The sequence below is a fragment of the Xenopus tropicalis genome, chromosome 1 (genome assembly GCF_000004195.4).
Source record: "Xenopus tropicalis strain Nigerian chromosome 1, UCB_Xtro_10.0, whole genome shotgun sequence".
Taxonomy (NCBI): domain Eukaryota; kingdom Metazoa; phylum Chordata; class Amphibia; order Anura; family Pipidae; genus Xenopus; species Xenopus tropicalis.
The window spans coordinates 53,823,049-53,837,808 of NC_030677.2; the positions used below are offsets into that span (position 1 = coordinate 53,823,049).

At 38.9% G+C, this 14,760-nt stretch overlaps 2 protein-coding genes across 6 annotated transcripts in view; one reads left to right on the plus strand and one right to left on the minus strand.

The window, feature by feature from the left end:
- The window catches only part of asic5 (acid sensing ion channel subunit family member 5), a 68,434-nt gene extending 63,871 nt beyond the window's left edge, over nucleotides 1–4,563 (plus strand). For all 4 annotated transcript variants that reach the window (XM_018095900.2, XM_018095892.2, XM_018095894.2 and 1 more), the window contains 2 exons: nucleotides 2,143–2,234; nucleotides 4,160–4,563. In XM_018095900.2, coding sequence (XP_017951389.2) covers nucleotides 2,143–2,234; nucleotides 4,160–4,341 — 274 coding nt within the window. In that variant the 3' untranslated portion in view covers nucleotides 4,342–4,563. The remainder of the gene's footprint in view (nucleotides 1–2,142; nucleotides 2,235–4,159) is intronic.
- Nucleotides 4,564–7,307: 2,744 nt separating this feature from the next.
- The window catches only part of gucy1b1 (guanylate cyclase 1 soluble subunit beta 1), a 38,001-nt gene continuing 30,548 nt past the window's right edge, over nucleotides 7,308–14,760 (minus strand). The window contains exons 8-14 of one of the 2 annotated variants that reach the window (XM_002933474.4): nucleotides 14,370–14,503; nucleotides 13,647–13,844; nucleotides 12,761–12,998; nucleotides 11,411–11,551; nucleotides 9,423–9,577; nucleotides 8,527–8,653; nucleotides 7,314–8,404 (exon numbers count right to left, since the gene is read on the minus strand). In XM_002933474.4, coding sequence (XP_002933520.1) covers nucleotides 8,399–8,404; nucleotides 8,527–8,653; nucleotides 9,423–9,577; nucleotides 11,411–11,551; nucleotides 12,761–12,998; nucleotides 13,647–13,844; nucleotides 14,370–14,503 — 999 coding nt within the window. In that variant the 3' untranslated portion in view covers nucleotides 7,314–8,398. Of the gene's footprint in view, nucleotides 8,654–9,422; nucleotides 9,578–11,410; nucleotides 11,552–12,760; nucleotides 12,999–13,646; nucleotides 13,845–14,369; nucleotides 14,504–14,760 lie in introns of both variants that reach the window. The other variant, XM_004911157.3, reaches the window with a different exon arrangement.

The window sequence follows — 14,760 nt, forward strand, 5'->3', positions numbered from 1 at the left end:
GGGGGAAACTGGATGATGGTAGGTGGGGCTGGAGCATGCTGGGGAGGATGCTGGAGGATGTTGGGGAGGTCGCTGGGGGGAAACTGGATGATGGTAGGTGGGGCTGGAGGATGCTGGGGTAGGATGGTAGGTGGGGCTGGAGCATGCTGGGGAGGATGCTGGAGGATGTTGGGGAGGTCGTTGGGGGGAAACTGGATGATGGTAGGTGGGGCTGGAGGATGCTGGGGTAGGATGGTAGGTGGGGCTGGAGCATGCTGGGGAGAATGCTGGAGGATGTTGGGGAGGTTGTTGAGGGGAAACTGGATGATGGTAGGTGGGGCTGGAGGATGCTGGGGTAGGATGGTAGGTGGGGCTGGAGCATGCTGGGGAGGATGCTGGAGGATGTTGGGAAGGACGCTGGGGGAAGCTGGAGGATGGTAAGGGGGGCTGGAGGATGCTGATGAGGGCGCTGGGGGAAGCTGGAGGATGCTGGGAGGGAGCTGGAGGATTTTGTGGAGGATGCTAGGGGGCAACTGGAGGATGCTGCAGCGGGGAGCGGGCCATAGTATGAGGATGCTGGGGGAGGACCAGCAATGTTTTAGGGGGCCCTCGGCTGGCTAGCAATGTTTTAGGGGGGTCGCTACCCTGGCTAACAACGTTTTAGGGGGGCCCTGGCTACCAGTGTTTTAGGGGGCCCTGGCTACCAATGTCTCTGTGTCCTTTGTACTGATGGGAGGGGCCATTGGGGAGGCGTGTGGGGCGTGGGAGGAGGGGGCCCAGAAAATTCTGTTCTGAGGGGCCCCGTGATTTCTGATGGCAGCCCTGCAGTCAGGCAACCTTCCTGCCCTGTGCCCTGCTCTGAGAGACCTTACTCAGTGACTCCTGGCACTTCTTTGGGTGGCTCCTCACTTGGTTACCGCTCCCTCTGCTCCTTGCAGTGGCAGGTGGCACCCCCAGCACCTGTGGAAGTTCCTAACACAGGCAGACAGCCTTCCTGCCCTGTGCCCCGCTCTGAGAGTGAGTCCCCAACCTTAAACACCAATCAACTCTCTCTTCTCTCTGTATTCCCACAGCCCTTTTATTTGCTGCTCACCTGCAGCCAAATAAGGCAGCTACTTACAGCTGGCCAAATCAACATACTAAACTGGAGTATGGAATGGAGGACCTATGCTTTTAAACCTCCACTTACTCCAGGACTCGCCCATCCGACTTTTCCTAATCCGCATGCATGAATAACAGCATTAGCTGCTGCTAAACCAGGCATTTTCCCTGGTGCTACACGTATCACCTCTTTAACCATGGAGGAAAATACACCAAACTGTTCTTACTGCTTGTACCTCTCACAAATGCTTATATACTGTGTTATTTATTGGGCTACTTACTATAGATGGAGGTAGCATTGCATTTATTCTAAATTGTTTTCTCGGAACATAATACAGGTATAGGATCCGTTATCCGGAAACCCCTTATCCAAAAAGCTCTGAATTACAAGATGACCATCTCCCATAGACTCCATTTTAAGCAAATCTCATTTTTTAAAAATAATTTCTTTTTTCTTTGTAGTAATAAAACAGTGCTTTGTACTTGATCCCAACTAAGATATAATTAATCCTTATTGGAGGCAAAACAATATTTTTATTTAATGTTTGAATGGTTTTTTAGCAAACTTAAATATAGAGATCCAAAGTATTGGGGGTTAATTATCATATTGGTGCAAATCTTGCCTCAAGATCAAGACCCATCTGTAGAGCAAGTGAGGTTGGTGCTAGATACTCTCTGTGGGAACACACAACTCTAAAAGTGTCCTGTAGCCAATCAGGTCTGTATTTTTGGCTGCTATACAAAATTACATTTAAATTTAATGTACTAGGCTAGAATATTTTTATACACTGCATATATAAACCAGTGTGTCTGTGTTATATTTTTTATTATTTTTAATATAAATATAGCAAGCAATATGTTAAAAAAAAAAAAAGATGTTGCATTTAGTGCATTTTATATTTTATCTTATGTGGATCTTTTTTTTAAATAATAATCTGTCTGTACTAATTGCCTACTTTCAAACACTGGACCTATTGAAACCATTAATGTCGGAGCTATAATTGTAATGTCTACCACTAAGCTTATTAAATTGGCCATCTTTTTTTTGACATTTGCATTCAGGAATAATTTAGTATACATTGACATTAAGTACCATGAGATGAACTACAAGATAATGAAGCAGCAGAAAGCCCTCACAGCCTCTGAGCTCCTCTGTAAGTATATAGAACTGTACAATCTGTACTGCTGGTTAAGCGTATTCTGCTAATATTAACTCACTGTGTCAGATAATTAGTGCTCTGCATAATCGGAATGTATGTACATCAGTGTTGGGTTTATTCACTTTCACACACACGTGACTGGGGCTTGTGTGAGACATTGCCCTGGTGATAAACAAGCTGACTAGAACTTTTCAGTTTAATCAAAGATACACAAAATCACATACCAATGTTTGCTTGTAAACTTGTGATAACTAGTCAACCTGACCTCAGCCCACCTCCAATCTACACCATTTTCATATAGCTCCCACAAACTTATTAAATCCTTTCCCGATTCAACATGTGATGGCCAACTCCACCCACTGATGTCATAACTCCTCCCTGTTACATCACTACCCTGCCAATTTACATCACAACCCACCTCCATGTAGACCTGTTCAGTATCTTCCCTGTAAAAAAGTGGCAAACCTAGTTGTAGCTCATGTAAGAGAGTAACAGAGCACAGTCAGGTTTATATATGATCGGGGATTCAACTGCAAAGCAGTGAGCCAGCATGGTGGCTCTATGGGTGGCACTTCGGCTGCAAGTCCTCCCCATATCTGTGAAGGTTTCCTCAGGGCACTCGTGTTTCCCACACACTCCAAAAATATACAGGCAGGTTAACTGGCTTCTGACTAAATTGACCATATAGCGTGTGTGAATGTGATAGGGATCCCAGATTGTAAACTTCCCTGGGGCAGGGACTGATGTGGATTATGTATAATCTCTATAAATTGCTGAGAAAATGTGTAGGCACTATATAAATACCAGGAAATACAGCATGAAAATGTACACAAAAATGACCTTGCATTGACATGATTGATAAAGAGTGTCTGCACATTTATATGTGATGATTCCCAGGAAACCCACAGCGCCTGCCCAACCTTCCCTTGTAAATAGTACCCAATACTCTCACCGACACAATGGAACCTTGGAATAACCAACAGCCTGAACGTGGTGGTGGTTCCAGGGTTCCACTAGTTGGTGTCATCAATAGACATTATCATCCAAGTTGTCAAGGCTGTGCATTGGAAGCTATGCCATTCTAAAGCAAATTATGTGAAATTGTGTCAGCCTCAACTTTTGCAAGATTGACTATTTTTGCATCCATATTGGTGCTGTGCTGGTGCACAACTGTGACAAATAGCACAAAAATACCGGCACAACAGGACTTGTTTAAGCGGGATAAACCCTGCTGATTTTTAATAGTAGCAAGCCATGTAACGTTTCAGGGGCACGACCCTACGTCAGACATCCTGGACGAAGGGGTGTGCCCCCGAAACGTTACATGGTTTGCTACTATTAAAAATCAGCAGGGTTTATCCCGCTTAAACAAGTCCTATTTGCCGGTATTTTTGTGCTATTTAGATCGTGGTGGAGAGTGCTGAAGTCTCTATAAATACTGTGCACCAGGCGGAACAGAGTGGAAAGGCCAGGGTGTGCTGGTGAGTGTGGATTGCACAACTGTGACCGACAGGACTGAGCAAGTGGCTGCTTTCATGCTGAAGTTCCAAGGAAAACCCTGCATTGTGGGTAAAAAGCATGGAGATTTGCATCTAAAAATTACACTTTGCACAATTCGGCACATTTATAAATGAGCTTGAATGCCTTGTAGAGCTGCCCAGAATGGTGATGGTCCAGCACAACCTATAACAAGCATAAATCATCTGTACCAAAACTTTAATTTGCCCCTTCCCAAGATACTGCAAGGCAACACATTTATGTTCACACATTAAAGACTAAAGTCATGGATCATCACAGTCATATACTGTATGCATAATGTCATTTCCTTGGTTGGATTTGGCCCATTACCATAGAATAAATGTGTATATGGCATATTACATTTACTTGATTTGTAACCATAAATTGTGATTGTTTTGCAGCTAACATCGGTGGCCAGCTGGGACTGTTCTGTGGCGCAAGTATGATTACAATCATAGAGGTTCTAGAATACCTATTTACAAACTCCTATTGGATGTGTGTCTTTATACTTCTAAAAACTCCCAGAGCGCCTGAATATACTAATAATCAGCCAAGGTATCGGGAAGAGATTCAAGAATGTTAGGCTCTCAGCTATTAGTCATGATCTGTAATTTCATTTCTAAATATTTTTTGCTTTGTAGAAAAGACAGCAATATTTCTGCAAATGCTTTCAAGGAAAGATGTCTAAAATATAAATGCGGTACTAAGATTAACAGGATATGAAATATTTTGGGTACGTCATTAGAAGGTGTTTTTACGGTTTAGATAAGTGCACATTTTAAAATAAATAATTTTATGCCAGTGTTGTAGATTTCATTTTCTTACTTTTTTCCAGTATTAGTATTCTCACTTGTGCCCATAGATACAGCACTGCCCGCATTCAGCACAGCTACATTTGCACATCCCCACCCCAGCCCAAAACTTGCACATCTTTTGGACATACAGGGACTCTCAGGTGTTAAACACAGGGGCGCTGTGCTCTGTAGCAAAAGGAGCCGAGTGCAGACAGATCTCAGATGATAAAAGCCTAATTAGAAAATTCACTTAAATTAGCCAGTGCGTTAGAATTTAATAATCAGCCCTGTGCCATCAGGTTCTATGGCAAAACTCTTTTTCTGCTTGATAAATTGCAATGACCCCTAGCTTCTCAACAGCTGCCCATAGCACACTGAGCATGTGTCGCTGATACTTCTAACAAGATCCAAGATGGCTAGCTCCAGTGGACCACTTTGAAGGCATGGATCATTATTGGGTTGATATTCAAAATGTGTAGCGAGATTCAATTTTTAGGCTTTAGTTCTTCTTTAAGCCTTACAGTGTCTGTAACTCTCTACGTTTTAAAAAATGGTGTAAAATAAATGGTGTATTTCTAAAGCTCACTCAACTAAGACCATGTTTCCCACACAGGCAAATGGTGTCTTTTCATTCCGAGATGTTATGTTTCGCAGGTTCTACTGTACATTGTGTTACAATGCTAATGTTCAGTATATTACAATGCCAGTTTTCACATTATTTACAATATATATATATATATATATATATATATATAAATAAAACACGACGTCCACACGACAGCACCACACTCCAAAATCTGCTGCTCTGCAGCTGCCCCTGTGCACGGGATATCATATAAATATCAAAATAAAACAGCCAGCACCAAGGGTCTTTGTATTTCAAAAAATCTCTCGTGTATTATAATTGCATGTTCAACCGACGTTTCGGTCCCTTTTGAAAAAGGTCCCAAAAGGGACCGAAACATCGGTTGTACATGCAATTATAATACACGAGAGATTTTTTGAAACACAAAGACCCTTGGTGCTGGCTGTTTTATTTTGATATATATATATATATATATATATAATTACAGTTATATACAATATATATATATATATATATATACAGTATAATATTACAATTCCTCTTACACAGACCCCTTTCAGGCCCATCGGCACTCTTTCAGGCTCCAGTAGCCTCACACAGAGAGACTACTGGGCATCCAAGGAACCATGGGTATGAGAGCACACCTTTTCCTACTAACCTCAGCTGCCACTTTGTTAGCTGGCTGCAAGGGAAGATTAACTCTATCTTAGCCAGGCAGATTTTTGCATGCCATAAAATGTACATTAAATGTAGATATTTTTTAACCATTATAGGCTGCCCTGCCACACTACTTATATGTCATGTAACTGAATGTGCCAGTGTTAGGCTTTACAGAAACACACAAATAAACTAGCATTCACTGATTTACATTCTAAAGAGCCTCGACCATGGGAAAATAGTCATAAGCTTCAATTAGGCAAAAATCAGTGTGACAGTATAATACAAAATTGATTTCTACACTGCGTGATGCTCTGTCCTTTTTTAGACTGGCTTGTTTGTTCACCTAGAACAGTAAAATATTTGAATGTGCTAAAATGCAATTGAAAACTTTATTACATACGGTACCACCGTATGTAATAAAAGGCACTAAGTTTGCCCAGGATCAGTAACCCATAGCAACCAAAGATTTTTTCTTTTAAATAGGTGACCAGTAAAAGCTTTCAGGTAAATATTCAGCATGTATACACTGTGTTTCTCCACACAGTATTGCTAAAAAACACATTTATGGGGCTATATACTGTCTGAAACAGACTTTTTCACTGTTGATTTGCATTTAGTGTTTGTTTTTCAGCCATGAAAACATTGCAGTGTTACTTAGCCCTTGTATTACTGTCTGCTGGACCATGCTGTGTGCAGAAACAAATGCTGCCCCCCACCCCCCAAGGAAGAGTCTTGGGGCTATTATATAAAGAAACACAGAGCTAAATTACACTAAAAATAACCACCTTGCCACCAGCAGTCATCAACCATTTTGGAATGACTTAATGTCATATAATTTTCATTTTTTTGTATCCATTCGGCATCTTATTTTGTCATATTGTATGGAATTCTTAATTGGGTTCTGCTAAGCTTATTTACTATAGTACCTGGTACATTTCTTATTAATATTGACATTTTGATTCGGAAAGATCCTCCACTTGTAGCGTCTGTTAGACTATTATTAGCTCTTATACATATCAGAAGCAGACACAATTCTGTCTTGCAACCTGGGCAGTATCTCCTAGCAACCAATCAATGATTAGCTTTTTTTCAGCCAGCTGCAAGCAGAACAAATAAACAAACATCTGGTTGACATGGGTTAATGCCCAGATCCAAATTTTCCCAGTGTGTTTATAAATGACCCCTGTTGTGTGGTGAACAAGAACCAATTCCTAGTCTCTACACATCCAATGCAAAAAGATAAAATTCACATCCGTGACACAGGGCCTTGGTTAGCCTGACACACTCTAAATTAGTTGTCTGTGTTTCCTCAATAAATATGGTAACACCCAACAAGCATTAATGTGGCTTTTTGCATTGACAGTATTCGTAAGCCAACCATGAGTCTGTCTTGAGGTGGATTGGGAAGAGGTAAATAAAAGATCACATTATTCAGCTTATATTTGTGCCTTGTATCATCCAACCCTCTAACTATGCATTTTTATATACAACAACACGTGAAATAATGTGTGCAGGTTCATGGAAAAAAAATAATTTATTGTAGCTGCTTCATACATGAACATTTGAACAGAAATGTGATGCAATGGTCAAATAAATATAAAGAAACATTTATACAACACACTTTTTTATACTGTACTGTAACAATCCCAGATAGATACTTCAAAATATTATCATTTCATATAGCATATAAATATTTTTGCTACTAAATAATGTGGCACATTTCTAAAATATTTCTCTTTATTTACACTATAAGAATCTGCTTATGAAAAAGATGAATCGAATGCACAAAATGGTATGGCACTATATTTCAGCTGAATGTTTCCTTCTTCATTGCTGTTTTATAAAGAGATATCTGATGAAATGCCGAGAAGGAAATGCTGTTTATGAAAAGAGAACGAGGAACAAAGTGCTTTTTATTTTTAATTTTGGCAAATATGTTTGGCTTCCCCTGTCGATGAGAGGATACAACAACTCTTAACAAAATACAACTTACTCTTGTTGAGAGACCGTGCTGTTCTATTTACACAGCTGGATGATCTCTTGCAACAACAGACCAAAAAGAAAGGGTTCAGAGGCTTCAAAACTATCAGCAAATGTCACTACCACGCATGTTTTACATACAAGCAACATACTTTTCATTGCTCCAATACCATAAGTGTATAAACATTAAAAAAAGACAAATGAAAATGTGCATCACAGCACTATATATTATGAAGTGTGTAGGTATCAGTATCACAGTATAACTTACCAATGTATTATTGCAAGGTACATCAGTCACTAGAGCAGGAAACAGTTATTCTTATCCACCATGTAAGTAAGTGTCGCTACTGGGAAACCATTTGAACTGATTGCTAAGTTATTAAGATGACTAACTGCCACCAGGGCAAGAGGCGCTATATGGAATGTTCACAATATCACAAAGGTGCTGACAACATTGTATACCATGTCATACAGAAATTAGGAAATACTGGTTCTCCAGACAGCATTACAATGCGTTGACTTGCTGGACAGTAATACCACAGGCTGGAGAGAAGTGCAAGTTTAAATATCAGGCTACATACAAATCAGATGGTCATTCTGGATGGACAACAACACACCATTTACTCCTGGATATTGGTGGAAAAAAAACAAAAAAACATATTAATGGATAGCAATCACAAAAATACATAATTCCATTCCTGGACTGTTGTATTGTACAGGGCTTAAATTATGCTAAGGAATAACTTACCTCTGTTTCTGCTGCCTTTCTGGACAAAAACCAAACTTGCATTGGATCAGTTTTTCCCTTCATGCTAACTGGGCCACGATATTGCAGGTGGAACTGAGGATCTGAATTCTCAGGACTCATGAGGCACCTATGTAAGGCCAAAAATATATATATATATCATCTGCCCCAGGTGCTGGCCAGAAGTTTATGTAAATGAAGCACAGAGTGCCGCACACACAGGGACTTTAAAAAAGAACAAAAAACCTCTATTAATCCAACATTTCGAACACTAAATGTGTTCTTCTTCAGGGTTGTCCCTGGGCTCTATGGTCTTCTTATCCTTCTTTTTGAAACCACAGTGTCAATGACATATTGCGTAAGAGAGGTTTGAGTTTTGAAGACTATTATAATATATATTGAAGACAGAATAATAAAGTGAAGAGTTTTGCCTTCTATAGGCTACAGCATGAATATATCTGCTCTAAATAATATCTCCATGCTTATCACATACTGGTGAAACTGAAATAATAAAGAATATGCTGTAGAAGGTTAAAGAAACAGCTTCCTTAACATTTAGCTACATACACATAAAATCTCTTTGCTACTTTTCTTTCTCATTTCCATTTGTATTTTTTCTTTTCTGGCAAGTCAGATGCTTTTTGGGGGGAAAAAAGCTTTATAAGGAAATATACTTGCATTTGAAGAGGCTTAAATGTTTGCCATTTAGTAATAAATCACATCTGACAAAGCTGGTATCTAATTACATATGTTCCCAGAATAAGTAATCGTTTTTGTGTCTGAAACAACAGTATTGCCGTAAATGTCAAGTCTCCTTTGTGCTGTTGTCTCGGTTTCCATGAGCTGATAAAACTCTTTCCTTTTAATATATGGGAATGTTTGATTTTATATTGCCTTACCGGTATGTGTACTCAGAAACATTAATCTTTCCCTTTTCTCCTGTTGTTTCTGTTCTGCTTGTCAGATTAACCGTGTTTCCAAACAGACAGTACCGTGGCATTCTCTGGCCTATGACCCCTGTAACCACTTCACCTGTATGAATGCCAATAGTTATCTAGAAAAAGGTAAAACAAAGGAAATGTTTGTTTATTTGTCCTAAAAAAAAGAAAATATTTGCCAAATGGCTTGTCATTAAATGGCTCTACCCTATATTAACTTTCACTTCCATTTCCACAAAGCAGTGTTTTAAGAAACCAACAAATGCTTTTGTGTGAAAACATAGAATTTTAATATATATATATACTTCTATGTCTTTTGTGTCAATTTTACCCATTAACTTATATTTTAGCTGAATTATACCAGGTGTAAGAATAGCATTTTCACGTGTTTCAGTGCTCATCTGTGATGTTACAAATAGTGTGTTTTCTTCAGAACACAATTTTTTCCACAATAACTTTCCCTTAATAAGTTCCTCTTTAGGTATCATTGCTAAACAGATAACACAGACAAGAAAACCCTTTTGTAATGCTAAAAATTTCCAGGAGACAAAGGTATGGATGGAAGAAAACGTCATTTAGTAGCTTGAGGACTGTTAAAACTATTCATTTGGGTGCTTGTTATTATAGGGAATACTACTGGGCTAAGTGTCTTAAATATTTTAGCACACACATTACATCTATGTCGGTACAGTAAATAATAACATATATATTTTAGTAAAAAATACATTTTTATAATGGATATATAGCAGCTTGCTTCAGCAGAACAACAGCCAATGCTCTATGTGGTAGCACATATCTCCTTATACATTAAAACTGTTGGCTTACTGGAACAAGGTTAAACCAATGGTTCTAAGGCTTCTATGACTTGCAGCCAACTCTACCAACCTCATTCAGCCTCTACCAACAGGGATTAATGGCGCTTATCTCTAAATACAGTCTGATTGGGATTAGGTATTGAAGGTTTTACAACACTCCTTTTCTATCATAAATTAACCAGGATTTAACCATGATTAATTTAGGCTCTAATGCACTAATCCACACCTCACGGCAACTTAAGAAGGTAACTGTGTGTGTTTAAGTCTCTGTTCCCTTTAGTGAAAGCTCCCATTGTACATAGTTTAACCCTAGTCCCAGTTTCCTTTACATCTGTTACACCTGGGAATCAAGTTTTAGGGGCACAAAGTAGTTGGGTGCTACCCTACAAGATAGCAGGAGTCACACTCAGATTTATACTGAACTGGCTCATCAGTTGCTCTTTACAAAAGAGGTTGGCCATGCTACAATTACATTTTTAGAACCAATGTTCCATGGTTTTTCACATGCTTTTATTATTACTTTGTAAAGCACCTATTACTGTGCAATATAAGCCCTTTTATTTATTTAACCCTTCAAGTGCTAAATCACTTTGCCCTTACTATACTGCATGCATGCATAGTGCAACCCGGGCATGAAACATCTATACTGGTGGCATAGTAATACAGGTATCGGACCCCTTATTTGGAAATCCATTATCCAGAAAGTTCCGAATTACGGAAAGGCCATCTCCAATAGACTAAGATATAATTAACACTTATTGGACGCAAAACAATTCTATTGGGTTTAATTACTGTTTAAATAAATTTTTTAGTAGACTTAAGGTACGAGTTCCGAATTACGGAAACATCTCTTATCCAGAAAACACCAGATCCCAAGCATTCTGGATAACGGGTCCCATACCTGTAATTAATACAATCCCAGCCCCATAGATCAGTTCCTTGAAAGGCATATAAAAAGGTTAAAAGAGTGAAGGGTTTAAATCAGCCACAACCATAAATAGCAATTTCATTGTATTATGAGCTCAGAGTCAACGAAATCGACAAGCATGTCCAACCTGAGTCCAGATGTTCTGGAACCACCCAGCATCATCTGATTGTTATGATTTTTATTAGCCCCAATATGTGATCACTCACCTGAACAGACTCGCCATCTACTTGAACCTGGCCTGCTATTTCCATCATATCTAGAGCCAAGTGGCAAATGGATCGTGCATGGTGCACACATGGCTCTGGAATGCCACTCACTGTCATGTATTTGTCTCCAACTGTTTCCACCTGATAGATTAAAATTATTTTAGGTTTATATAGTTTACTTTTAATACAATGAATGAAAATAACAGAGCAGAAGATTTGGAAGCATATGTCTAGCTTAAGTCTAGAGCTTTGAAGACTTTCTTAAGGAACTGATTGTAACATGTCACCCAAAATATGGTCAATTATGTTTACTAGAAAAGTCTATGCTAACTGCTAACTGTTTTGTTATAGGTTACTACACTTGCACCTAGAAAATGATTTCTGCTGGTGTAAAAAATACCTCCAAAAGCGTTTATTGGGGAGTGCACATAAGGACCTAATGTTTCAATGTTTGAAATGTTTGGTCCTTATGTGCACTCCCCAATAAACACTTTTGGAGGTATTTTTTACACTGCAGAAATCGTTTTGTGTGCATTTCCTTTTTACTTGTTACTCACACTTTTGGAGCTAGGTGCACTCTGAGGATTTGCCCCAACGGACAATGAATCTAAGGGGCTGATTTACTAACCCACGAATCCGACCCGAATTGGAAAAGTTCCGACTTGAAAACAAACATTTTGCGACTTTTTCGTATTTGTTGCGATTTTTTCGGCTTCTTTACGAATTTTTCGTTACCAATACGATTTTTGCGTAAAAACGCGAGTTTTTCGTAGCCATTACGAAAGTTGCGTAAAAAGTTGCGCTTTTTTCGTAGCGTTAAAACTTAAAAGGTGCAAAGTTTCGCGTAAGTTTTAACGCTACGAAAAAAGCGCAACTTTTTGCGCAAGTTTTAACGCTACGAAAAGTCGCCAGATTTTACGCAACTTTCGTAATGGCTACGAAAAACTCGCGTTTTTACGCAAAAATCGTATTGGTAACGAAAAATTCGTAAAGAAGCCGAAAAAATCGCAAAAAATACGAACAAATCGCAAAATACCGATCATTACGAAAAAAACGCAATCGGACTCATTTCGACCCGTTCGTGGGTTAGTAAATGTGCCCCTAAGTCTACTCCAATATAAGGGGAACTCTGAGTGTATGGACTTTGTATTGCTTGTTTTTTGCTATGGGTAACTAGACCTGAGCAAACTTTGCACCTTTCATTACACAATTCTAGATCTTCTAACTCCTGGATGCCCAGATACAGACAGTAACTGTAGGAACCCTTTTTTCAGATGAAAAAAACATAATTATTATTACATCATGTGAATATGTATGTAAAACATATCTCTTCTTAAATATGTCCCTTACCTTATAGACATATGGATTATTTCGGGAATCAGTCAGAATGTCAAACCTTGTGTAGATATCATTTAGAAGGTTAACAATTTTCATTGCACCTTCCCCAGAGGCATGTTTGCTACAAAATGTATTAAATCCTACAATGCCACTGAAAAGAATTGTCACATTATCGTATCTTTTGGCCGGAACAGGGCGCTTATGTCTCAGCTCATTTGCAACAGAAGGTGGAAGAACGGAGTACAGCAAGCTGCATAAAGAGAAACAACTCTGGATCAGATTGACAAAAAAAAAGTTTAAAATTATTTAACTTTGTATTTAGAATAGTTGCAAATCATGGTGTAGGCAGTTAGGTGTAAGGACAGAATGTTCCTTACTAGCCGTCCCTCCAGCATGCTTTACATTTCACTTTTGAAATCGACACACTCCATGTTTTATATGTATACATACAGTATATTGCTATAGAATGTCTATAGAACGAATCAATTCAGCATTACCCTTGTGGGTTGGGGGCACTGTGGCACATGACAATAAAAGAGGGAAGCAAGAAAGAGGGAAGATGGAGGAGAGAACATCAAAAGGTGGTAAGGGATGGTAAAAAGAACAACATGTGGGGTGAGAAAAGCACAAATGCAGCGGGGGTGAGAATGGCCATGGAGAATGGAGAAAAGAGAAAACAGAAAATGGATTATGTTTGTCATAGGACAAGTTGGGGGCTATATGCACTTGGGCGGGATGTATGCAAAAAAAAAACTCAGTAGAAAAATTTGGAAATGAATATAGTGGTTTCTGGTCAAATTTTACGTTGATGTTTTCTCTGTTTTGTTGGATAACTAGATTTGTACTCATCCCAAATATAAGTTTGACTATTAACCCTTATCTTTATCAAACATCTTACGTATCTGTCTTTTTCTTCTCATCCTCCAGGGCCCTCAGTGTGTGCTGGAGCCTGTCTGTTAGAATTTCCAGTTCTTGAGTCAACTTGTATTCCTCTCTGAACTGTTCCCCCAGCAGGACCAAATCCCGAGTAGCATCATGTAGTGGAATGTCACTGAGGTACAGTCCTCTTCTTGTCAGATCATCAAGATTCATGACACTGCAAATTGAAATTAGCCAGTCAATACTAACAGCTTTGGAACCTGAAGGAACGTTAACCTTGATTTTATGTGTTTGAAGGCAGGGGTTTTATCCTTTTATTCTGCAATTATATGCAGCTACTCTATATCCTCACTTTGTCCAGGTTCATAAGAGGCCATGAGCAAGTCTGAAGGGTGGAGTCCAATTTGACTTTTTTATTAGAAATTCTTAGGTTACATCAACTTGCTCACAGTAAAAGAATAAATAAATGTGCCAGTGTCTATAGCTAATAAACCTTATGCCTTTTATAACAATATTTCCAAATGTTACCTCTTTAGGAAAAATAAAATCTGATTTAATTTATTCTGTCCCATAAGGGTAATAATATCCACTTTGCTATGAAATTGTTATGCCCTGATAAACCAATAAAAATGGAAGCAATGAACATTTAATTAGAAAATGGTCTGGAACTTCTCCTAATACACATCTGACTCATAGTGCAGACAGTAAAACACTAATAAACTGGAGAAGTACGTCAGCCTACCTTGGAGAGCACAGGAACAGAATATTGTCAGCCTCGGGCAAGTAGATCATCTGTCCTTTCAGGCGAAGGCAACTTATTTCTGTACCAGTCAGTTCATCTTCACTCTCTGACTTTTCCACATCAAGTAAGCCTTCCTTGAATAGAATATTTCATTCAATTCATAGTTCATAAAGATGTAAAAAGAATAATGGTTTTGTAGAAAAGCTAGATTTCAAGTTGATTTAGGGTATTTTCTGAGACGGTGCAGCGATACACACAAAAATATTTCAGAAAGCAGTCGTTTAATGTATTTTTTTTTGCACTAAGGTTAATATCACACATGATGCTCATGTCAATGTCCGCTCTGATCCACCATGACAGAGAACCCATTGTACCTATTGCTATTACTTAT